Source organism: Balaenoptera musculus, chromosome 4 (genome assembly GCF_009873245.2).
Source record: "Balaenoptera musculus isolate JJ_BM4_2016_0621 chromosome 4, mBalMus1.pri.v3, whole genome shotgun sequence".
Classification (NCBI taxonomy): Eukaryota; Metazoa; Chordata; class Mammalia; order Artiodactyla; family Balaenopteridae; genus Balaenoptera; species Balaenoptera musculus.
This window is the reverse complement of record NC_045788.1, coordinates 87120107-87144713: the sequence shown is the minus strand read 5'-3', so window position 1 is coordinate 87144713 and position 24607 is coordinate 87120107. Positions and strand designations below refer to the sequence as shown.

General features: G+C 40.2%; 1 protein-coding gene across 1 annotated transcript; it reads left to right on the top strand.

Moving 5' to 3' along the window:
* The first annotated feature begins 429 nt into the window (after positions 1 to 429).
* LOC118893883 (putative RNA-binding protein Luc7-like 2) lies at positions 430 to 2433 on the top strand. Its single transcript, XM_036849509.1, has 2 exons — positions 430 to 490; positions 738 to 2433. The coding sequence occupies exons 1-2, from the start codon at positions 430 to 432 to the stop codon at positions 1853 to 1855; spliced, it is 1179 nt and encodes a 392-aa protein (XP_036705404.1). The 3' UTR covers positions 1856 to 2433.
* Positions 2434 to 24607: the final 22174 nt, after the last annotated feature.

Genomic DNA, 24607 nt, shown 5'->3' with positions numbered 1-24607 from the left:
AAATTATTCAGAAAAGATGCACTTAAAAGGATATGGGGGAGCGTGCGCGCTCACGTCGCGGCGACGGTGGCGGCGAGTGGCGTCAGCGCTTGAAGCGGGGGCTGACGTCTTCCGGCGGGTGGCGGTGTTGGAGACGAGAGCTTGGTTAGCCGCCATTGCTTCTGTCCCAGGAACCCGACGGAGAGTGAGGGAACGAGGGTCGCTTTCGGGGGCTGCTGCCTTCCACGTACGCTTCGTCGTGAGGAGCGCAGCCCGGACTCTCCTGCAACCCCTCCCGCTCCCTTTTCCGCACGCCTCCAGGCAGCGGCGGCAACCGAGACAGCGTCTCACCTTCCGCCACCCCTTCCCCTTGTCCCCCCGCCCGAGAGGGCCCGGGCTGCGCCCCACACCCGTCCGTCCGTCCGTCCGTCCGTCCGCTACGCCGCCGCCATGTCGGCGCAGGCCCAGATGCGCGCGATGCTGGACCAGTTGATGGGCACCTCCCGGGACGACTAAGAGGATTTACAAATGAACCCATGTTTACAAGTCCACGATATTATTTAGCTGAAATGACTGGATTTTCACTGCTGTGTTGGGGCAGAAGGCCCTGGTGGTGGCAACCGCCTGTGTGCCACTGAAAATCGTGCCGATGCCTGGCATACTGCATAAATGGAAGCAGGGTACCGCGTTCAATGTATCTATGCCTGCCTACTTCAGTCTGCAAGGGAGTGTCAGAAAGGCCCTGCATTCGCCGAGTCGAGGTACTACTCGTCAACGGATCAAATTCAGTGATGACAGAGTATGCAAGAGTCACCTTCTGAATTGTTGCCCCCATGATGTCCTGTCTGGAACTAGAATGGATCTTGGAGAATGTCTGAAAGTCCATGACCTGGCTTTAAGAGCAGATTATGAAATTGCATCCAAAGAACAAGATTTTTTCTTTGAACTCGACGCTATGGATCATCTAAAGTCATTCATTGCAGATTGTGATCGAAGAACAGAAGTGGCTAAGAAAAGATTAGCAGAAACTCAGGAAGAGATTAGTGCTGAAGTTGCAGCAAAGGCAGAACGTGTTCATGAGTTAAATGAAGAAATCGGTAAATTGTTGGCTAAGGTGGAACAGCTAGGAGCTGAAGGGAATGTGGAGGAATCCCGGAAAGTAATGGATGAAGTAGAGAAAGCACGGGCAAAGAAAAGAGAAGCAGAGGAAGTTTATCGGAATTCTATGCCAGCTTCCAGTTTCCAGCAGGAGAAACTTCGAGTCTGTGAAGTTTGCTCTGCCTATTTAGGTCTTCATGATAATGACAGACGACTGGCTGATCATTTTGGGGGTAAACTGCACCTGGGATTTATTGAAATAAGAGAGAAGCTTGAAGAATTAAAGAGAGTTGTAGCTGAGAAGCAGGAGAAAAGAAACCAGGAACGCCTGAAAAGAAGAGAAGAAAGGGAGAGAGAAGAAAGGGAGAAGCTGAGGAGGTCTCGATCACATAGCAAGAATCCTAAAAGATCCAGGTCCAGAGAGCATCGCAGACATAGGTCTCGCTCCATGTCACGGGAACGGAAAAGGAGAACTCGATCCAAATCCCGGGAGAAACGCCATCGCCAGAGGTCCCGCTCCAGCAGCCGTAGTCGCAGCCGCAGCCACCAGAGAAGTGGGCACAGTTCTAGAGACAGGAGCAGAGAGCGATCCAGGAGGAGATCCTCAAAAGAGAGATTCAGAGAACACGACTTAGCATCACGTGACAGAGACAGGAATTCAAGAGACAGATCACCTCGTGACAGAGATCGAAAAGATAAGAAGCGGTCCTATGAGAGCGCTAATGGCAGATCAGAAGACAGGCGGAGCTCTGAAGAGCGCGAAGCAGGGGAGATATAATTAGCTGTGTACATATCCTCAATCCTTAAGCTTCCTCTGGAGTTACATACTATTGTTTAGTTTACAGCTGTTCAGGGTGACACAGTGAGCAGTTCCAGACACCGATCCAGCTAGGCTAGGTGTACAGCATCTAACTTGATCTGAACTTGTTTTCTTTGATGAAGCCTAAAACTACATCCATAGTTTCTGGTGAACTTGTAATACACTCCTGAAGGTACAGTTTTATATAATAAGATGCTGATGTCTTTATTCTTTCTAGTAGGAGTGATAGTGAATGAATTGTGTTACTTGCCTTGGGATTTTTTGAACATTTGTAAAATGCTGTCTTCCTTTCTCGTCCAAAAAACAGCAACTTTGGGAATTTCTTTTTAATCCTTCTTCCTTTGACTCTGTATCCCCTGATACCTCTACCCTCTAATTGTAAGAGAAAGGGGTGCAGGGAAGCAATATAACTTCTGTTCTAAGGTTCTATTCCCATTATTAATTACTAGCTGATTACAGTTCAGAACATTTATACTGGAATGTGTGCTGGAGAAATTTAAAATACTGGGAGTTTTGTCTGTCTGATGGTGCCTATTTTAGAGTGGGAAGTTGAACAGCTGTTGTATTACATGCTTTGCTTTTTTATTGAAATTTTGAAATCAAACATGTCTTGATTTTTCTGTTCTATTGAATAGCTACGTTCAGGATGTTTTGAGATGGGGGGTGGGGGCAGGGACTCTTTCATAAGCACTTCTTGTTTTATTTTGTGTGTGTGAAGTATAAAGATTACACCCTTATTGTAAAAAATAATAAAATGAAAATCACCACCACCATCAAAAAAAAAAAAGGATATGGGGGACTTCCCTGGTGGCACAGTGGTTAAGAATCCGCCTGCCAATGCAGGGCACACGGGTTCGAGCCCTGGTCCGGGAAGATCCCACATGCCGCGGAGCAACTAAGCCCGTGCGCCACAACTACTGAGCATGCGCTCTAGAGCCCACGAGCCACAACTACTGAGCCCATGTGCTGCAGCTACTGAAGCCCGCGCGTCTAGAGCCAATGCTCTGCAACAAGAGAAGCCACCACAATGAGAAACCCACGCACTGCAACGAAGAGTAGCCCCCGCTCGCTGCAACTAGAGAAGCCCGTGCGCAGCAACGAAGACCCAACGCAGCCAAAAATAAATATAAAATAAATAATTTAAAAAAAAAAAAAAGGATATGGCCTGCTTTATAAATCAGAAGCATCTCTGCAAATTCCAAAACCTGGGAGAAGCCTCGTGAACATAAAATACCAGTTCTAGGGCTTCTCTGGTAGCGCAGTGGTTGAGAATCTGCCTGCCAATGCAGGGGACACGGGTTCGAGCCCTGGTCTGGGAAGATCCCACATGCTGCGGAGCGACTAGGCCCGTGAGCCACAATTGCTGAGCCTGCACGTCTGGAGCCTGTGCTCTGCAACAAGAGAGGCCGCGATAGTGAGAGGCCCGCGCACCGCAATGAAGAGTGGCCCCCACTTGCCACAAATAGAGAAAGTCCTCGCACAGAAACGAAGACACAACACAGCCATAAATAAATAAATAAATAAATAAAATAAAATACCAGTTTCAACAGGAAAGGTGCAAATAGCAAAAGTCACCTTGGGACGATAGAGGAAGACAGCAGGTCATCAGTTCCAAATAACTTTAATGGTAGTATGTCCATGGAAATGATGTCAGTTTCCTCTAGACAAGACAGACCATCTCTGGTGTTTTGGTGAATGTCTGAGGTGGAGAGACAGGCTGAAAACAAGTCATAACATCAGTTATATTGGTGAAGATAATGTGTGCAAAATGAGCAAAAGAACATAAAATTGAAAAGTTCCTATATTAGGTATAGACAGACAACGGCAATCAGGTCAAATTAAGGAAAAAACCTTTTGAGGGGATAATTTTTACTGCTATGACCCTGGAAGTGAATTTTCTACTCCTTTGTTTCTCATCTTTATTTCAATAGTACCTTCCTTCAAACTGGACATGTAACTGAGCAAAAGATAATTGAGATGTGAGGAATTTATTTACAATGAGAATATATCCATTGGGAATCATATCTTAACAGCTTGGCATTGTACATTTGATCATGCAAATTTTTTTTCAGGCAAGAAAGATAAGAAAAAGTACAGCCTAGATCAAGGACTCTTTCAAAGTAAGCTAGCTTCAATGTATTAATAAAGAGTTCCAGAAATTGGTTCAGTGTAAATAAAGTATTAGATAATGAATGAATATAATCTAAACTAGAAGATTTTTATTTAATATTATCTATTCTTAAGTCCATTCATTTGATTGGTATTAGGAGATGGAAGTAATGTGCCAATAGTTTTCTAAATGTATAGATTCTTCGCTACAGCTAGAACTTTAAACTTTGCTTAGGTATGCAATCTTGAGGATGTGTGCTATTGGTAAGCTCCAAATAAGATTCATTAAGACACAGTAGAGAGCTCAGTGCATTTTAAAAATCATATCTGAACAATCTATTTTAAACATTTTTCCTTGCATGATAAAAACATCTTTCCAATTAAAAAATAGACATAAATTCAAAGAAAATGATTTGTGGGGTAACCACTTGCCTTAATTTAAACTAGCAGTTCACTGTTCTCAGAGTATAATTCCCAGACCATCAGCATAAGCTCCACCTAGAGACTTCTTGGAAATACAAAATGTTGGGCCCCACCCAGACCTACTGACTCAGAAACTCTGGGGGTAGGGCCCAGCAATTTTAAAAAGCCTTCCAGATGACTCACATGCACACTAAAGTTTGAGAATCACAGCTTTTTATTACCATTCTACTCTGATGACCTTTACTGAAAAAAGGGAAAATAATCTAGGCCATTTATAGAAATGAATTCCCCATCAAAATGCCTGCAAATGTATTTTTAAGCCTTGATGGATTAATCATTCAGCCTGGGACATAAAGATTAACCAAAATAATTGCAATTCAGCAGCCTTTAAGCATTACATTATTTTAGATAAAAGAAGGCAAGTTTCCATTTTTCAGGTGAAAAGTATTACAATAGTATTAAATAATTTTTCTTTTGCTATTGAAGATTCTAATTATGGCATTCTCTGTAATCACAGCACTGCAGAAATGATAATCTGATAATGAGAATGTTTGTTTAATGAGGTTGTCTAATTCAGAACTTAAATTGAAATTTTTGGAGTAAGTTTCCCCTGGCCTGAAGATTTTTATACTGGTGTTTCATGTTCCAAAAGATCATTCTTTATTCATATCTCATTTTTCTCACCTTCATATTTTTCCCAGGCATGAAACTTCTAAGGACTTCAAAGGATGTTGTAAATGCTAGTTAACATAGGGAAGTGATTACTATCTATTTTATGGCCTAATTACTCTGTTTCTTTTTCCTACATCTCTCTCCATGCTTTGCAGATCACCCGTGTTGGTCTACAAGAGCCCTTAGAGGCTAGAAATATTGTCCAGGGATTAAGGAAGCTAATTATAGGTTGGGAAGCCAATTTGAGTTACTGAAGATATTAACAAAAATTTTACAAGACTTTCAAAAAAATCTCTTTGGATAGATTTTTAGGCCTAATCAAGCTTTCCTGCAGACAAATAGCCCATTTTAAAATAGCCTCATTTAAATTACATTATTCTGAAGGAAGGTTTTAAATTCACTGTCATTTATACAGAAAATAAATTATTACTTTGATCAGAAAGGAGAAAGACATTGTAGACAAAGGCAGGAAAACAAATCCACACTTACATTTTTTTTAAAAACTATGTAAGTTATGTAAAAAAAAAAATTAGTCCTGTTCATTCACAAATTTTTTTCCCTTTTGGGTTTACAAATAGAATAAGAAATTTTCTTTTTTTAGATCTCTGTTTCTCTTGAGTATATATTATCAGTTATTTAACTTTGAAAGAAAATGTATATAAAGTATAACTTGAGAAAAACCTTAGATATTATTGAATTAAAAGTTGATAACTAAAAATTATCCTTTATATAAGTTTTATGATGAATATAATTTAGATATAACACATCTTAAGATATTCTCATTACAGCTACCCAGACTTGCAGCCAAACCTTCCCTAAAAGGTAGCCAAACATTTGAGGCCACTCATTCAGTACCAAATATAGATTTCTTAATCACTGGTGGTAGTATTATTATTGGATATAATAGCTTGGAGTTATAGCAGGATATAATGTTACTACTATAATATTTAGTCAAAGATCCAGGAATACCAGAATTTTGTCCCAGTAGCATATCCACTTATTTAGTCGATACATATTTATTGAGCACCTACTACTTGCCAGGTTCTAGGGATATAGTTATGAACAAAACACAGCACATTGCTACTTTCATGGAACTGATGTTCTATGTGGAGTGACAGACCATAAACAAATATATTGAATAAATATTTAATGTATCAGATGTCAAAAAGTGCTGAGATGAAAAAGTCAGTTAAGGGACAAGAAAGTGGGTGGGATATAAGTGGACAGGGAAAGCTATTCTTTTTTTATAAGGGAGTCATATTAGGAAAGGCTTCCTGAGAAGGTGACAGTTGCAGAGAGCAGAAAATTAAGGAAGGGAAGAAGCTTTATGAACATATGGGTTAAGAGTGAGTGATGAGTTAGTGAGGGGGAGTTGAAGATGATGAAGTATTAGGTTAGCAAGCCCAATATCACTAAGGGCTGTGTAAAATAAGGTACATCCTTTGGGTTTCATTCTGAGTCAGAGAGAAAACATTGAAGTGTTTAGAGCAGAAGTGTGACATGGGTTTTTTAATAATCACTCTCGCTGCTGTATGAGTGGCAAAGCTGAAAGCAAGGGCATACATTGGAGACTATTATAATAGCCCAGGCAAGAGATGATAGAGACTTGGAGTAAGATGGTAGAGGTAGATGGAATGAAAACTGGTCACATTTTGGATATATTTAAAGGTAGAGCCAAGAGGGTTTACTTATGAATTGGTGTGGGATATGAAAAAAAAAAAGAGAAGAATCAAGGATGATTCAGGGTTTGAGACTTGAGCACTAGAAGGAATGAAGCTCAGCAGAAAATATACGTATGGCAGGAGCAAGAGAAGTTTCTTTACTATTAGTGGAAATTTTGACTTCTTAGAAGACTTAGCACATCAATTGAAGGAGAACCTAGTAGGAAAAGGAAATAATCTGACAAGAGAGAACAGTGTCCAGACAAAATGAGGGCCATTCCCAACAGAGCAGCCTGTAAGAGGTGAGCAGGACATTTGTGGGAGACAGAGACACTTGTGGACCATCTTCACGTGCCTTATAGACAACTGACCCCTCAGCATTGAGCATCCTCAGATTCAGGTCAGAGTTGGAGATAAGGAAAATGGATGACACCATATAATAATATGCAATGGAACTTAGCAATTATGATAAAACATCCCCAGGGATCCTTCAGAAATAACTGTAGGAAATTTTGCAGGAGGCTGGAGGTTCTGCAATAGCAGACGTGAAGAAGAGCCATCAAACAAAGGTTAAATTTAGTTTCACATTTATTTCATTTAAATAGAGTATGGCTAATCTAGACTTTCTTACATGTTTCTTTGGTTTTAGAGATTTTTATAAGCAAGAAATGAGAAATTGCTTTCATGCTGCCATTTTTCGCTAGTGGAAAGTTTTGCAATTATTTTTCTATATTATATAGAAAACAAAAATTCTAAAGTGGCATAAAATGTCATTTAAAATGCCTAAAACCTTTCTTTCCATATGATTTTATCAATAAAAGATATATACAACTATCAATACAATTTTCAACACTAAAAGAAACAAAGCGGATTTATATGTGATGTTACTTATGTTGATATTTCTTATGTATGCTATTTGTGCTCTTCTAGAATCAGATGTATAAAGATAGTTTACCAACAGCTTCATTTAAGATAGGTATGTTCTAAGATATATTACATCTTTATGTGGACAGGATACACAGTGCATGCTGCAACTGATATTTTAAATCACTATAAATATAGTGAAAGAGATATGATACTTTTCATATCATATCTAGGAATATAAACACCTCTTTTCTAAATATACAATAACAACTGTCAATAAGAGCTGATCATTATTTATGTAATAGAAAAGATGCATTTGGCTTTTGTGATACACACAGCTATTTTTCTCAATTATTCTTGCCACTTCACTCACCATACCAAGAACTACCTCAGAGATAAGAAACAATGACCATTTTCTTCCAGGAACAAAGTGAGAATTATTTTGTTTCATGATGCGATTTTTCTTTCACAGTTCTGAAAACCTTGCTGGTGTTGAGGAGTTATTTCTTAAAATCTTCTTCACACCAAAGATAGAGTAAAAAAGAGAGAGAAACCATCAATATAGTGCTATTTTCATATTTTAATGGGGCACTGAAGAGAAATTAAGATCCAAATGTCTAGGAACAGTTTTAAGATCATAATTGATGGAGTCCCAAATAGAAGACTGAGCTTCTGGCTTAATTCACTTTGATAGAAAAAGTGAACCCAATGAGTTAGGTGGGAAGTACAGATCTATTACAAAGCTTTGCTTTTTAGAGCAACCTTATGACAATTAGGAACAATTGGGAACCAAAGTATATTAAAAACCACTGCTTATGTGTTTATCCTGGATCATATGCTGGTGAGCTTGTCATTGTGAAAAGGAATATAAGGAACTATTTCTACAAAATCTCTAATTAACCCAGGGGACTTTCCACAGAATTTATAGCCTAACAAGGATTCTAAATGGATTTAAACATAGGCAAATATAGCTGTTGCATTTTCATGAATAACTCTCAAGGGATACAATTGACATGAAATAAGGATATCACTTCTCCTTTCCAAATACCAGCACCACTTCCAAGATGTGGGGAGAATTTCAGTGGGATACAAGAAGATTCCTTGAGTGCAACTTGGAACATAAACTCCATTAGAGTAGGGAGTCTATTGGTCTTGTTCATCACTATATCTTTAGCAGCTGCCACAGTGTCTGGTCCATAATAGGAGCTCAATAAATATATTCAGTACATGATTGAGCCTGTTCAGGAAACCATACATATTAGATGTATGATAATTATGAGTTGCTGTGATGTATGCATTCCCTGACGTGTGGGAGTGAGCCAAAAGGAAAGATTATCTGCAAGTGTTGGAGTAACTCTCTTCAGGGCCAATTAAAGAACTTCCTATGGGCTTCCCTGGTGGTGCAGTGGTTAAGAATCCGCCTGCCCATGCAGGGGACACAGGTTCGAGCCCTGGTCCGGGAAGATCCCACATGCCAGAGCAGCTAAGCCCATGTGCCACAACTACTGAGCCTGTGCTCTAGAGTCCGTGAGCCACAACTACTGAAGCCCACGCACCTAGAGCCCCTGCTCCACAACAAGAGAAGCCACCGCAATGAGAAGCCTGCACGCCGCAATGAAGAGTAGCCCCCACTCGCCACAACTAGAGTAAAGCCTGCGCACAGCAACGAAGACCCAATGAAGCCAAAAATAAATAAATAAAGTTATTTAAAAAAAAAAAAAAACCTTCCTATGATCTCATTTGAAAGGTTAAATTAATTACAGGAAAAGCTATCTACAGGTTAAATCTTTGAGCCTGTAGTGTTGGTGTCCCACCCACATCCCCTTGAGCTTTCACCAGTATAGTCCCCTCTACTCTCCAGCTACCAGCATCTTTATCTCTTTGCCAGAGGGCTCACCTGGCTGACCATATCAGGGCTAGCTTCTTGGGGGTATGACCAATGCAGTCTTACAGGTTCCTGTATTCAGAAGGGGACCTCATGCTTGGGGTATAATTCTCTGCTGTTGCTATATTGAAATTCTTAGTAAGTTTATCTTTAACTGTGTTCTATAAGTGAAGTCCAATGGGACAGTAGAACATGTACAGGAGTTTGGAGGCTCCACTCATATGCACTCCCTCTTCTTGTTGCTTCCTGCCTCTCCCCTACCCTGACTCAGTGACTTCTGCCACCTTCTGCCTTTGCCCGAGGGTCTGGACACAAGTTGGGTGAAAGTCAGGGTCAGGCACATGCATACAGCACATCCCACGTGCCCAGTTGTGGGATGGATTGGGGGAGGGACCAGGCAACTGTGAGCCTCTGCATTTGCCCTGTGAGTATCCCTGTGCCAGAGCGATATATTAAATAAATAGCAAGCACTCACACAAACTCACTCATATACACACATATGCATGCACACATGTACCATGTGGGGTAGGGGGCCTTTTCCTGGCTTTTTGAGCAAGGAGCTCCACATTCTTATTTTGCTCTGGACCATGCAAGTCCAATAGGTGATTCAGTGGAACTCTCTCTGCCCACAGACATGGCAGACCAGCAATGCCAGAGAATGAATTTCTATCCCACCACAGCCTTAACTAATGGCTGACTGCTGGAATTGGTGGGAGAATTATGTGTTCTACAGTGGCTCCAGAGGTCTCCAGCAGGATTCAGCTCCTTTATTATATGGTAACTTGCTTAATAAAGTGCTCTTATTGGCCACCTTCCCTTCTCTGTCTCCCTTCCTCACTCCCTCACTGGTGCTTCCTAAGGTCATCTTCCAAATATACCACTTGGATTTAAATCCTTGAACATGTTTCTGGAGAAACCCAAAGTAAGAGATTCCCAAGCCAATATTTGAGACGTTTCTAATACCCTTGACTAATTGAAAAATAAATATCTCCAAAAGAGTGGGGTCCTTTCTCTCACAGACTTCTCTGTAATTCAGAGGCTTTGGGGTTTGTATTTTTGTATACCTTTTACTACTCAGGATGTATAACCAAACTTAATCATTTCTCCTTTGTTTACTTCCTCCTTCTCTGGTTTGAATGCAAAGGGTTCAAGTTTCCTAAGGGTTCCTCCGCATTCTATAATTCTGTAAATCTCCTGTCTTCTTTCTGAAAGAAAAAGAAAAGTTGTTCTATACTTATTACCACAAGAGACAATAATTTTCTGTGGATTTCTGAATTCTGCTATGGTGGTGTTTGATTTTGTTAAATATGACCCTCATATGACAAAAATTACACAGTGTATTTCTGATCATTTGTTCTAGAAAACAAATATATTCAACTGAATCTGAAAATGTAATTTCAACATTACTTTCCAGATTTGGGGGAGAAATTGGAAATGGTGGAAAGGTGTAGTGGGTATGGAATTCTTTTAAGACCAAAATGTATTTTATATTTAACTTATTTCTGTTTTAAATCTTTACTTTAAATTTTTATACGATGAAAGTTGGTTATTATTATTATTATTCTGCATCTTCAGGCACTGCTGCTTTCTGCTGACATGAAAGCAGCAGTTTAGAGAAGGTGCTATCAGCGTATTGGTCAAACTTCGCATTTTGGGAATGCCTTAGAGAAAAAAATATGACGCTGAAATTTAGTAGTTAATTTCCATCTGCACCCTCTTCCCTCCAATGACTCATGGATTCTTGGCTAAAACTAGCTGCAATCATTGATTTTTTAAAAAGTTCCCCTCCCTTGCCATGTCTCCTTGACAGATGCAGAATGGATAAAACCAAACTAGGGCTGCTGAAGGAAATTCCAGATTATCTCCCAATGTAAGTACCTTATGCAGACCTCATCCTCTCTAGGAATAACACTGACTAACAAGCCCCTTGACTTTGAGCTATCTGCTCCACCTATCTCCAGTGGTTCTTCAGTTCTAACTATCCTCTATACCTATCCACTTCCTTTTCCCAATTCCTTGTCCTGGTGAAAAGTTCATTCATTCATCCAGGTGTTCATTCTTTTAACAAAAATTAATTGGTAACATACAGTGAGGTTCGATGATCTGTAACTCAAGTACAGCTGTGGTCTGCAGAATGCCAGTATCAGTATCACCTAGGGGTTTGTTAGAAAGGCAAATTCCTCATCCCTGCCATAGACCAATTGAGTCAGAATTCCTGCATCCAGGATCCATGCCGTAACTACCTGTCCAGGTGATTCCTATGCACCCACAGTTGGAGAAGCATTGGTCTTTTTCTGGATTGGGACCCAATAACTGCAGTTCTAGTAAGTTTTCAGGTGATGTTGTTACAGCTAGTCCAGGGACCACATTTTCAGAAGCACTGATCTAGAATTTCAAGTTATTATTCCTGCTACCTAACGAAAGCCTGAGTCTAAATCTCCTCAAATTATAGAGCTTTAACCTCTGCTTTGTCCAAACTAAATCCAATTTTACTGTGAATGTTTCAGTCCCAGCTTGCCAACTCCTAGCTTTTTAAATTTGGTAGCAATTTGAGACAGCTGCCCCTGTACCCTGTTAATATTATTACTCTCATTATTTTTGTTTCACTTGCTTTATCTGAAAATCTCAAGGTATGTTCAACTAGGCACAAACTTAAAATTAGATTCTATGAGTTTGAACTATAGATTTACCATATTACCAGTCTAATTTTGAACAGTGACTTACCATTTCTGAAACCTATTTCTTTATCTGCACAATGGAGATGAAATGGACTGGAAGAGATTATGTAATTGAAAGAAGCTAGCAAAAGGTCTGGTATATAGTAGGTGCTCAATAAATGTTATTTAAATTTTTATATCACAGTACTCTTCTTCTCTAATACCATCTAACACCAGGTAATGACATGAGATATGTTAAAAATCATTCAATTTTTCAATCTTATTTATGTCTTCAGAATGCATTTAGTTTCACTTAAAAATTGATTCAACTTTATTGTCTATATTTTATTCCTCTTTCATTTTGGACCCCTAGGAAGTGTAAAAATGCTAATTTTCCTTTGATTTTTAAAATTACCTGGAGTTGGGCTTCCCTGGTGGTGCAGTGGTTGAGAGTCTGCCTGCCAATGCAGGGGACACGGGTTCGAGCCCTGGTCTGGGAAGATCCCACGTGCCGCGGAGCAGCTGGGCCCGTGAGCCACAGTTACTGAGCCTGCGCGTCTGGAGCCTGTGCTCTGCAACAAGAGAGGCCGCGATAGTGAGAGGCCCGTGCACCGCGATGAAGAGTGGTCCCCGCTTGCCACAACTAGAGAAAGCCCTCGCACAGAAACGAAGACCCAGCACAGCCATAAATAAATAAATAAAAACAAATACTTTAAAAAGTAAAAGTCTATAAAAAAAAAATTACCTAGAGTTTTAAAAGTAAAGCAGACTATAATAGAATGTTATGTGTATAATAGAATGTGGTAGTTCTAATGTTCAGTTTCCTATATTTCCTCGTCATTTGATGTCAGATAAAAGTCATAGCTAAATGTACCCTAAAATTTCTCATTAGAAAAAAATAGCTTCAACTTTGACGAAACCTTTCATCCAAGCACCTGAAATCCCTTTATAGGCATTAGCTAATTAAACTTTAAAACACCTCCATCAGGAGAGTAAGAATTAGAACACATGGGCTAGAACCACATAGGCTAGTTAAGAAATAGGGGCTCATCTATCAGAGTAAACTGCAAAGATTACAGCACGGTCTGTTCATTTCCATCATTTTAATGACTGATGCGGAACTCCAACTTTAAAATGGATTTTAAAATCCTATTTCCATAAAAGTAATGCATGCATATGCTTACAAAAATCAAGTAGGATTGAAAGGGTTATAAGGAATATCAACAATTTCTTTCTCCGTATCTCCCCAACCCTATTCCCTAGAGGCAACCTCTCTTTAGCTACTAGTTTCTGTATTTATAAATAGTATGTTTATTTTGCTATTCTTGATTTACCTATGTTAGATACTCTTTATGCCCTTCTATGATAGATGAGGATTTAGCTATCACAACACAACCACCACCACCCCTCCTCCATTCCTCCCACTAGAATTATGTCACTTTTAATTAAATAACCTAACCGTGTTGAGAGTATTTTGAGTACATATAAATGTTCACTGCAGAGTCAAGTAATTGTACTATCAGTCAAACTGTTGCACTATGGTTACATTTTCTGTCTTACTCACCTTTTAAGTTTTGTTCCTGGAATCCCTAATTATTTTACTTTGTTCTTGCAGGTTCTTCTTATAACCATTCAATCTTTTTTTTTTCTGAAGTCCCGTCATATCAGGTGTTTATCAAATGAGTTTCCCCTCTCTCTCCCATCCTGACCACAGCAAGTTTCCATCTCAACTTTCTGTTTCCTGTGGGGCTGCTGCTCTCTAGACCTGCTGCATCGCTATCCTGGGATGATCCTTGACTACTCTCCTGGGTTGCAGCCCCTGGATTTCATACCTTTCTATTTCCTAGTTTATTCCCTATATTGCTGGAGGCAAATTTTCTGAGTCTTTGCTGACTGAAAATATTTTTCTTCTACTTTCTACCCCACACTTGATAGATACTTTATCTAGGTATAGAATTCTAGGTAGAAAATCATTTTCCATCAGAATTTTGAAGGGATTTATTTGTTGTCTTATAAAGAAAATAAATGACTTACTATGAGTAAATGCAAAGGTAATCGATTAAATATGCCAAGGTCTAGGATGGTATATATATGAGCATATTTTATATATATATATATATATATATATATATATATATATATATATACACACACACACACACACATACACACACACACACACACACACACACACATATATATGAACAAAAGAAAAATATAGATTACATGGTAACAACATTTGGGTTTAAGGCAGGACTGGCTACATAATTTGAGGAGCCCAATGTAAAATGAAATTGTGAGGCCCTTTGTTAATAAATTAAAAATTTCAAAGCAACAAAAGTAGAGCATTAAACCAAGCATGAGGGTCTTCTAAGTGCAGAGTCCTGTACAGTTGCATAGGTAGCACACCTGTGAACCTGGCCCCAGTTTAAGATCTGGCTTTATAGACCATTTTCTTAATCTCCAATCCCTCACTTAACTTCATGGAGCCTTATAGTGCCACTTATAAAACAGGAATAATAATATCTGTCCTTCCAACTATCCAGGGTTGTGGAGAAGTTATGCATAACATGGTAAAAACAATATGTGTGTAAGTACTATGTAAATCACAGCAGTGTAAAGAAGAGTAGGTATATGTGGAATATTTTCTTATATCATTGATAAAAAGTGTTAGGTTGGTGTGTGCTTCACTGTGTCCTCACTTATGCATGGATAAATGATGTGCAGAAATTCACAGCTTCAAATATATATTTTAGAGCCAATCCAACACTAGAGTTTTGTACCAGAGAAGCTACAACTCATTGTTGATTATCACATCATTATCTGAAACTCTAAAATAATGGACTTTTAGTTGAAACTTTCTACTAATTTCACCTTACAGATAGCACTTTAGAGTCAGCGCTTAAATCTGTCTTAAGTTGTGAAACATGGGTGGTAACTGAGAGTGTGATTTATTATTAGTCTGCCCTGTGTTTTACCTGGTGTCCCTATTAAAACTATGGGCCTTTACCCAATTTCAAGCTATATTCATTGGTAAATGCATACAGATGCTTGTTTGGGTGTTTGAATCCTAGATTAGTTACTAATCAGCACCCACAGTTTTATCATAACCCAGCCACATCCATTCATTTACATATTGTCTGGGGCTGCCTTTATACTCCAACAGCCGTTGAGTAGTTGCAACAGAGACCCTATGGCCTGCAAAGCCTAAAATATTTATTATACAGATCTGAAAAGTTTGCTGACCCCCCTTAGACCATCAGTCCTGACTTCTCAACACATCACCACAACCCAATGAAACTGTCCTAGCACCCTCAGATTGTTGCCCCTCTATCTGGAATCAGATCGCCCTGCAGTACCTAGCACTCCACCAGTCAAACTATCCTGTCTCCCCAGCTCCTAATCCCTCCCCCATCTCCTGATATCTGCTGCTGCTCTGGTGGCTCTGACCTCAGCTTCTTGTTAAACCACAACTCACACTTAACCTCTGACATAACATCTGCTCCTGACAATCAGAAAGAAGAGACCTGCAAATCCCATTCAGGTGCAACACCCCACCTCAGCAGCTAATCTAGTAAGAATTTTCAAGTGTTTTCTGGATGCAATTTTGGAAAATTTGGTGCATTTCTTCACAGTGTATATTTTTCACTCCTATCCACTCTGGATATTAAACATCTACTTTATACCTAGCACTCTGTTGTCTAAGAGACAAAGGGCTAGAGGATGGAGAGAAAGCTGATTTAGGGAAGAGGGAAGGGAGAAAGGAGGGTGGATGAGAGAAAACAATCAAGAAAATGATCCAGTTTAGTGATGGACTGTAAGACACAGGGTGATTGACTGACTGACTGACTAAATATATTAATAGATAAATAAATGGGGGGTTAATGAGAGTGATTGCAAAAGACTTTGCTGAGAAGATAGGATCTGAGCTAGCTAGGCCTTAAAGGATGGTGTGGATTTGGAGAGTGCATATAAGGAGAGAGTAGAAAAAATAAATAGGTAGGTGAAATGAGTTCTGTGTCTGAACACCCGCCACCAGGGGTCACAAATTGTGGAGCTGACTCCCTTCCCCTCTCCCACCCTCTGTCACCACTGACCCAGTCTCTGTAGCAATAAACTGCAAAAAGGTACTTCTAATGAGTAAACTAGAAAATGGTGACTCTCTGGCTGAACCAATTACGTAAAGGCACTCTCCTCCAGCGAGGCAGGCAGGCCTGAAGGGCACAAACCTGGGCAGACAGGGATGACTTTGTCTCCATTTGCACGCTCAGGACCAGACACTATCATGCACACAGTACTACTTGACCAATAATACATTGCAGACCAGAAAAGGGTGGATCCCTAGCTGCATCTTTTGTTTAGACATACTTTGTTGGAAACTTCCAGTGTGTTAAAACGACTTAAATTAATATCTGACAATATGCTCTGTTTGTGAGACCACGGCTAAACAGTTATTCTCATACATTGCTGGTGAGACAGCAAAAATCACACAATCCTCACAGAGAGGAATTTGACTAATTCTAGTGCAGTTACTTATGCACTTACCCTGCCTGACACAGCAATTCCAATTCTAGGCATCTGTTGTAAAGATATACTGGCAAAAATACAAAATGACTTGTGTCTAAGGCTATACTTTAAGAATATACTTTAGAATAGCAGTAAACTGGAAAAAACAAAACTTCTGTTAATAGTAGAGTGGCTGAATAAACAAGGCTTGGCAAACGTTTTCTATAAAAGGCCAAATAGTAAATAGTTTACGCTTTGTGGGCATACGGTCTCTATTGCAATACTCAACTCTGCCATCACAGTACAAAAGCAGCTACAGACGATAAACGAATGAGTGTGTCTATGTTTCAATAAAACTTTATTTGTGGACACTGAAATTTGACTTTTGTATAATTTTTGTGCCACAAAATATTATTCTTTTGATTTTGTTTTCAGCCACTTAAAAACATGAAACTCATTCTAGGCTTGACGTCCATACAAAAACAGATGGCAGGGACTTCACTGGTGGCGCAGTGGTTAAGAATCCACCTGCCAATGCAGGGGACAGGGGTTCCATCCCTGGTCCGGGAAGATCCCACATGCCGCAGAGCAACTAAGCCCGTGCACCCCAACTACTGAGCATGCGCTCTAGAGCCCGCGAGCCACAGCTGCTGAGCCTGTGTGCTGCAACTACTGAAGCCCGCGCACCTAGAGCCCATATTCAGCAATAAGAGAAGCCACTGCAATGAGAAGCCCGCGAACTGCAACGAAGAGTAGCCCCTGCTTGCCACAACTAGAGAAAGCCGGCACACAGCAACAAAGACCCAATGTAGCCAAAAAAAAATCAGAAAAAAAAAACAGACGGCAGGCTAGATTTGGCCCTCAGACTGTAGTTTGTCAATACCTGGAAAAACTATAGTATATAACAATGTTATCTTATATAGTTAGATAAAGAAATGAGGAAGATATCTATATACGGATATGGATCCAAACTGTGTTAAGTGAAAAAAACAAGGGGCAGACCAGTGTTTATAGCGTGCTATTGTTTATGTAAGAAACTGAAAGAAATATGAGTACATATGTATAATGTTTATGTTTTCAAAAAGAAATGATGGAAGGATAAACCAAACACTAAGCAGTTACAAGAGGAGGGACCGAACAGGGTGATGTGAACAGAAATGGGAGCAAGACTTCTGTGAATATAACTTATATTGTTTGGACTTTGAAATATAGTTTCGACATAATTGACAAACAAAATGAAGTCACAAAGAAAAAAATTGATTTAGTAATCCACTTTTTAAAATGGAGATATTTTACAAAGAATCTACATTTCCTTTCTCTTGAAGTATTGAAAGATCTGTCTGGCATCACTGAGTCTACCTTCCCACATGGCAGCCCTCCAGAGGAAGCCACGTTTTAGCAACTTCCTTTTCAGTAAGACATATATTCTGTGTAGGTATTTAAGTTTGCAACTTCTGCCCCAGGAGAAGCAACTGAATTAATACTTGATGCTTAGTATGGTGCTAATAGAAAACTATTCAGTATTTTGAGCACAAGCATGAAATGATAGAAGTAGTATTTCAGGGAGATTAACCTGTCAGTGTTATGTGTAATGATTAGGAGTGGGGAAGAGCCTGATTCCAGGCGACAGAGACAAGTTTCCGAAGGGACTGTCCACGAGGCCTGCCCCACTCTCAGACGTACTTAACGCTGCCCTGGGCATGGATCCCACGGGCCTGCGGCGTCAGATACATCGCTACCATTCAGGTGAAGCTCGGCCTCAAATCCTGGACCCCGAGGGCCTGCTGAAGCCAGTGGCTTGACCACCTCCTCCGCAGGAGCCCCGGCCGAGCTTGGGAAGGGGCCACTCTGCTGGGACTGGGGAGCCGGTGTGCCCGCCACCCAGGCCATGCTTGTTAGGACTTGTGGGTGGCCACGTAGCTCCGGGACGGGCAATGCATCGTGGCCAAGTTGGGGCATGGGAGTGACCACCTCAGGCGCCCAGGCGGTCAGGAGGGAGCCCCCACCCATGCCTCACTTTTCCCCATCCTGCACCCAGTGCTTTGCGGAGATGAGAGCTGGGGTGGGAGGCAGGCTCGGGGTGGGGGACTGAGCCTGCGGCTGTGAAGCTGCCAGGGCATCGCCGCGCCCTTGCCTTCTGAGGCCACGCCCACTGCGCCGAAACCACAGCTCGAACGCTGGAGGTGCCTGGGAGTCGGGCGTCCATCCTCAGAGCCGGAAAACAGTCAGTGTGCAGCGAGCAGCCTCAGAAAACCTCCACAAGGTGCCTCAAGCCTGATGGCCGCCCACCGCTCCTCTGCCAGGCTCGGGCTCAGATCTTGAACTCAGGCCACGGGGTGTGGATGGAATTTTATTTTAATGAAAAGACCTGTGGTGTGGGCTTCCCTGGTGGCGCAGTGGTTAAGAATCCACCTGCCAATGCAGGGGACACAGGTTCGAGCCCTGGTCCGGGAAGATCCCACATGCCGCGGAGCAACTAAGCTCGTATGCCACAACTACTGAGCCTGCGCTCTAGAGCCCGCGAGCCACAACTACTGAGCCCGTGTGCCACGACTACTGAGCCTGCGTGCCTAGAGCCCGTGCTCTGCAACAAGAGAAGTTACCGCCATGAGAAGCCCGCGCACCACAACGAAGAGTAGCCCCCGCTCCCTGCAGCTAGAGAAAGCCCACGCGCCGCACTGAAGACCCAACGCAGCCAAAAATAAATAAATAAATAAACAAAAAATAAATAAATTTATTTAAATAAAAAAAGAAAAAGACCAGTGGTGTGTCTCTAGCAGGTGGCGCGAGAGCAACACCAAGGTGAGATAAAAACCAGCTTGCTTAAAAAATAAAAATAAAAAAAAATTGCCCAAGCTCTCTAGGTATAGGTCCTGGACTTGAATCCATTTCTCCTGTCCTGTACCGCCTCCTTCCTCTCACAGCACGTTAACGTAGGTCAATTGATTCAGTTCTGTGCATCCTTGGCCTGTGTCAACAAAAAAGCAAATATGTTAAAATGGGATGATTTCTGTAGTCCCTTCCAGATCTCAGATTCTGTCAGCCAGGGAACTGTGCTTCCATGTGTGGGAGTGGGTCTGGGGAAGAGGTAGTAGTATTTGGTTCCAATTCTCCCCACACCCCTTTCCTTTAACTGTAAAGCAAACAAGGAAGTAGAATATATTTGATCTGGCATGCCTATAGAAATTAGACTGTAGCTGGTCCCAAAAATGACTTCTAGGGTCACCTTGTATGTCACTGCAGACACTGGAAGGCTCTCATGATGTCTCATCTTTTGCGAGTAGACTAGCCTACCACCTTTCACCTTACACCCAACTACTTCCCTAGGAGAAGGGTTTTTAGTTAACAAAATACATACACTGGCATAAATACTCAATCTTGAAGCTCTGCTTGTTTCCAGAGCATTAAAGCTGTTAGTAGCTGTTGGAGCCATCATTCCTACTTCATGTGAGTATAGTTTTAGATAATTCCCTTTGTACAAATTAAATAGCTTCTTTATGGATGTCTTACTTCTCTCAATGGGGATAATTAGATCACATTTTCCTTTCAGCCCGGGAGAAAGATCCTGGAGAAGCTTTAGAAAAATTGGTACGTCACTCTTTCTTTTGTATTTCCTCAACTCCATGGCTTATATTCCCCCTCATATAAGGAAGACTCCTTTTCAATATATTCTCCAATTTTGAGAAAGACAAACTGCCAGGAGCTGAATTGCTGTCCTGTGGCCAACAGGCAATTCCTGGCTTCTAAACTCTGGCTCTAACTTCTCTGTGTACCTCTTTGAATTGTGAAGATTAGTGACATAGTGGATCACTGTGGGCTGTCCTGCCTTATGAGACGACCTTTGGGTACATGTACTTTCCTCTTTATTCCCTGAGCCAATGACTACACAGAGCAGGAATTCTTAAGATCAAAGACATGCCTCAAACATCAAGTATTATAATCTTTGTAGAGTGTAACACGATATCCAGTATCCTAAGGACAAAATAAAATGGGAGGTACCATCCTCGAATATCTAGAACTCATTTGTTAAACAGGATCCCAATAATGGTTAACATATCTGAGGTAGTTTATTTTAAACCTAGGAGAGTAACTCAGAGTATGGTTTATACAATTAGAAATCACATTTGCAAAAATATTACTAATTCTACTTACTCCACATGTTCCATATACATGTGCACACATGCATATGCTCTAAGAGGAAAAAAAATCAAAAAAATATTCCTTCAACTACACTTATTTTTTTTTAATATATTTCACGGTAATAACCACAGCTATCAGGACAGGCTACTCGGGAACCTCAGACGCATCAATCAGTTTCATAGTTAGCATCACCACCTTTCTCCGGGGACCACTTTGTATGAGGTAGAATGTGCCCCTGTTCTCACCAGGGCAGACAAAGGGAGCTGAATAGAGAGGATGAGAGCGAGCCAGCCTGTTCTCCATGGAAGAGCAGGGAGGGGAGAATTACTCAGCACTCACTCTTCCACCTGCTTCCCAGATGCCTCTTAAGACTGTTTTTGCATTCTGTGTCTTTTCCTTCTAAACTTGGACTGTTTGCATAGATCAGCAAAAAGATGTCTCTAACCTTACCACAAACACTGGATAATTAAGTTGGATTTTCAAGAACTCCTTGACACCACTTTCTCTGGACCAGATTTTCAGGTTTGGGATCTGAAACTTCGCTTTTTAATTTTTTTTTTTTTTCCTCATCTTTTGGCCACGTAGCGCGGCATGTGGGATCTTAGTTCCCCCACCAGATATTGACATTGGAAGCGCAGAGGCTTAACCACTGGACCGCCAGGGAAGTCCCTGAAACTTCGCTTTTTAAATTGCTCTTTTCCTCTTCTCTTTTTCCCTTCTCTCTGTACCATTTTTCTACCTCCCAATTTATAGAAGAGGGAAATATGTGAATAAATATGGAATATATTCACTAAAAGCATTATCTGTTCTTTGCTTTTATTCATTTGTTCATTTAACAAATATTCTTTGAATGCATCTTTATATTAGCTAAGTGCTGGGTATGTATGTAGTAGTCAACGAAATAGATAAGGTCATAATGAAGCTTATACTCTTATAACACTAAATCAAATAAATATTTGCTATGTAAAGAAATAACCAGGGGTAACTAATTTAGGATGGAGGGTCAGAGAAGGCTTCTCTGAGGGAGTAACACATATGAACATCATATAAACAGTAACATCATATGAAACATGAAAAATATTTGATGATGATTCTAGATATTCTGGACAAATTATTCTCCTAATTCTTATGATATTAAAAAATATCCCTGAGCATATCTACATATTTGCGAAATAAATGTCATGGAAAGTTGTGAACATTTATTTGTAAGTAGAGGTCTATTCATTTTTCTAGAATTTAAACTGGTTTCATCCAGCAAACTTGTATTTTTCTAGTATTATGAGAGAAGAGCCCAGATAAAAATAGTTATTTATTTGATGTCAGTGGGGCTTACTAAATAGAGTACTAAGGGTAAAAGCAGTGAACCAGATGTACTTAGATGTGTAAGGAAAGAATTTAAAATCTCAGTATGAATGAGAGAGGGAATCTGCTTAATACTATAAACAGACTCAAACCCTTCTCTGATTACACCCTTGCAATCAATTGCCAAGGAAAGAACATATAAACATGAAGGAGGAGTTTTTCTAGACACTATCTTGGTTAAACTTTAGAACTTTGTTATAAATCCATGAAATACAGTCTGCCTCAATGTAGGCCCACAATTGGACCCACCTTCAACGAAATTACTGAATTAACAAGATAACACATTTATAACTTGCTTTCTCATTTATAAAATGGTTAATTAACATACCACCTGATTCTCAAAACAGATCTTTGAAGAAAGTATTATTATCTCCATTTTAAAGAAGAAATGGAAGTTAGGTGATATGCATATAGTGAATTAGTCAGTGGGGAAAATGAGCTTCAAAACTTGATTTTTCTGACACCAAAGCCTGTGGTCTTGGTGCTGAATCACACTGCTAAGCCTTATTGTAAGTCACAGAGTCTCTGACTCTGTCCCGAGAGCAGTGACAGGCAGATTTCATACAGTAAAATGGCAGTTGGACAATCATACTTTCTGCCATGTCACTTCATGGAGAGCAAGGTGTCAAAACCTCATCTCATCCTAGTTTTCTTCAGAGACCCATTAAAGGATCTCGCATTCAAGAGCAAAGGGGCAGATATATCTTCACTGTTAACATGATTCTGAGGCACTTGTGACTGGCGCCTGCAGAAGCAAAGTTGGCTCAAATGAGATCCACACCTGAGATTCTTAGATTCATTTCTGCCATGAGTGTCTTTTGGAAAGAAGGATGCAAAAGAAAGAGGACAAAGGTCTCTGAGTAGAGTGAGAACTTGCAAGCATGCTGAGAACTTTTCCTCCCAGAACAATATTTAGTGGAAAGTGTTCTTCACAAGCCTGATTTGCTCTTTAGAGACCTAAAATCCTAAAAAGAGGTAGGTGTGTCCCAATAATTTCAATATTTAAAGAAAAGCAAGTTCCTGCCGTCAAGCAAGATGATAATAATTACAGTAATAGTAATATAATAATAGCGATGTGGAAAATAGGACACTTTTACTTATTTTGTCTCCATTATTCTGAAATAATTCCACTTTAGGAAACTTAAGCATCCTTGAATTATTTTTCATTCCAGAGTATTTAGGTAGAATATAGCCAATTTCTAATTTTACGAAAAATGATTTTCTAAAATCACAATAGCTATGCTTGACTGGCGTTGCTGGTTGACCAACCCTACAATCATTTCTAAAAATGATTCTTACAGAAGGCTAAAAGGCCCATCCCAAGAGTAGATATTATACATGACCCAGTCCTAGCCAAGGAAACATGAGGAAGGTCTCTTGGAAGGTTTTTGGAAGGGGTTTCAGTATACTGTTGAAGAGATGTTGTTCACTTCCAATTCTCTCTTCTTCTTGCCTTTAATTTGGCTGTAATGTCTGGAGCTGTTGCAGCCTTTTTGTGACCACAAGCATTGAGGTTATGAGGATGAAAAGGCAGAAATCTATGTAGACCATGGCAGAAAGACTGAAAGAACCTAGGCCTTAGATGTTGTTAATTAGCTGAACTAACATCAGCAATTGGCTACTTCAGCCTTTCCATTACATGAGAAAGTAAATCCCTCTTTGTTTGAGCTACTGTACCTGAGATTATCTGTAATGTGCAGCTGAAAGTATTCAACGGATAACACTGTGTAGCTTTGAGCTAGTTACTTAAAGCGTTTGAACCTAAGTTTCTTTGTGTATAAAACATAAGAAGGTTGAACACTTTTAGATCTAAGAATTCTCTGATTCAAAAAGTTCATTGGCCCTATTGTATTCAGAAACAAATTTTTTTGTTTGTTTGTTTGTTTTTTTTTTTATACTGCAGGTTCTTATAAGGCATCAATTTTATACACATCAGTGTATACATGTCAATCCCAATCGCCCAATTCAGCACACCACCATCCCCACCCCACCGCAGTTTTCCCCCTTGGTGTCCATATGTCCATTCTCTACATCTGTGTCTCAACTTCTGCCCTGCAAACCGGCTCATCTGTACCATTTTTCTAGGTTCCACATACATGCATTAATATACGATATTTGGTATTCAGAAACAAATTTTTATAAAAAGATACTGTACCCATTTCTCGCTTTGTTTTCAATTTTATAAATAGCATTATCTTTGTAGTGCTATGGAGATATGAAACAGTACATATTTTAAACATATTTTTCTGTTGTTTAGTGTTTAAATGGTTATATCATTTTAATGCAAAGTGTTTCGTGTTTTCATAATTCTTCACAAGTGTGGGTCCTAGTCGATGTAATGGGAATATTCCACTGGACTCATATGGAAGGCCAAAATGCATGATTTATACTTTCCGATACAGACACATAACTATTGGCCTATCACAGAAGA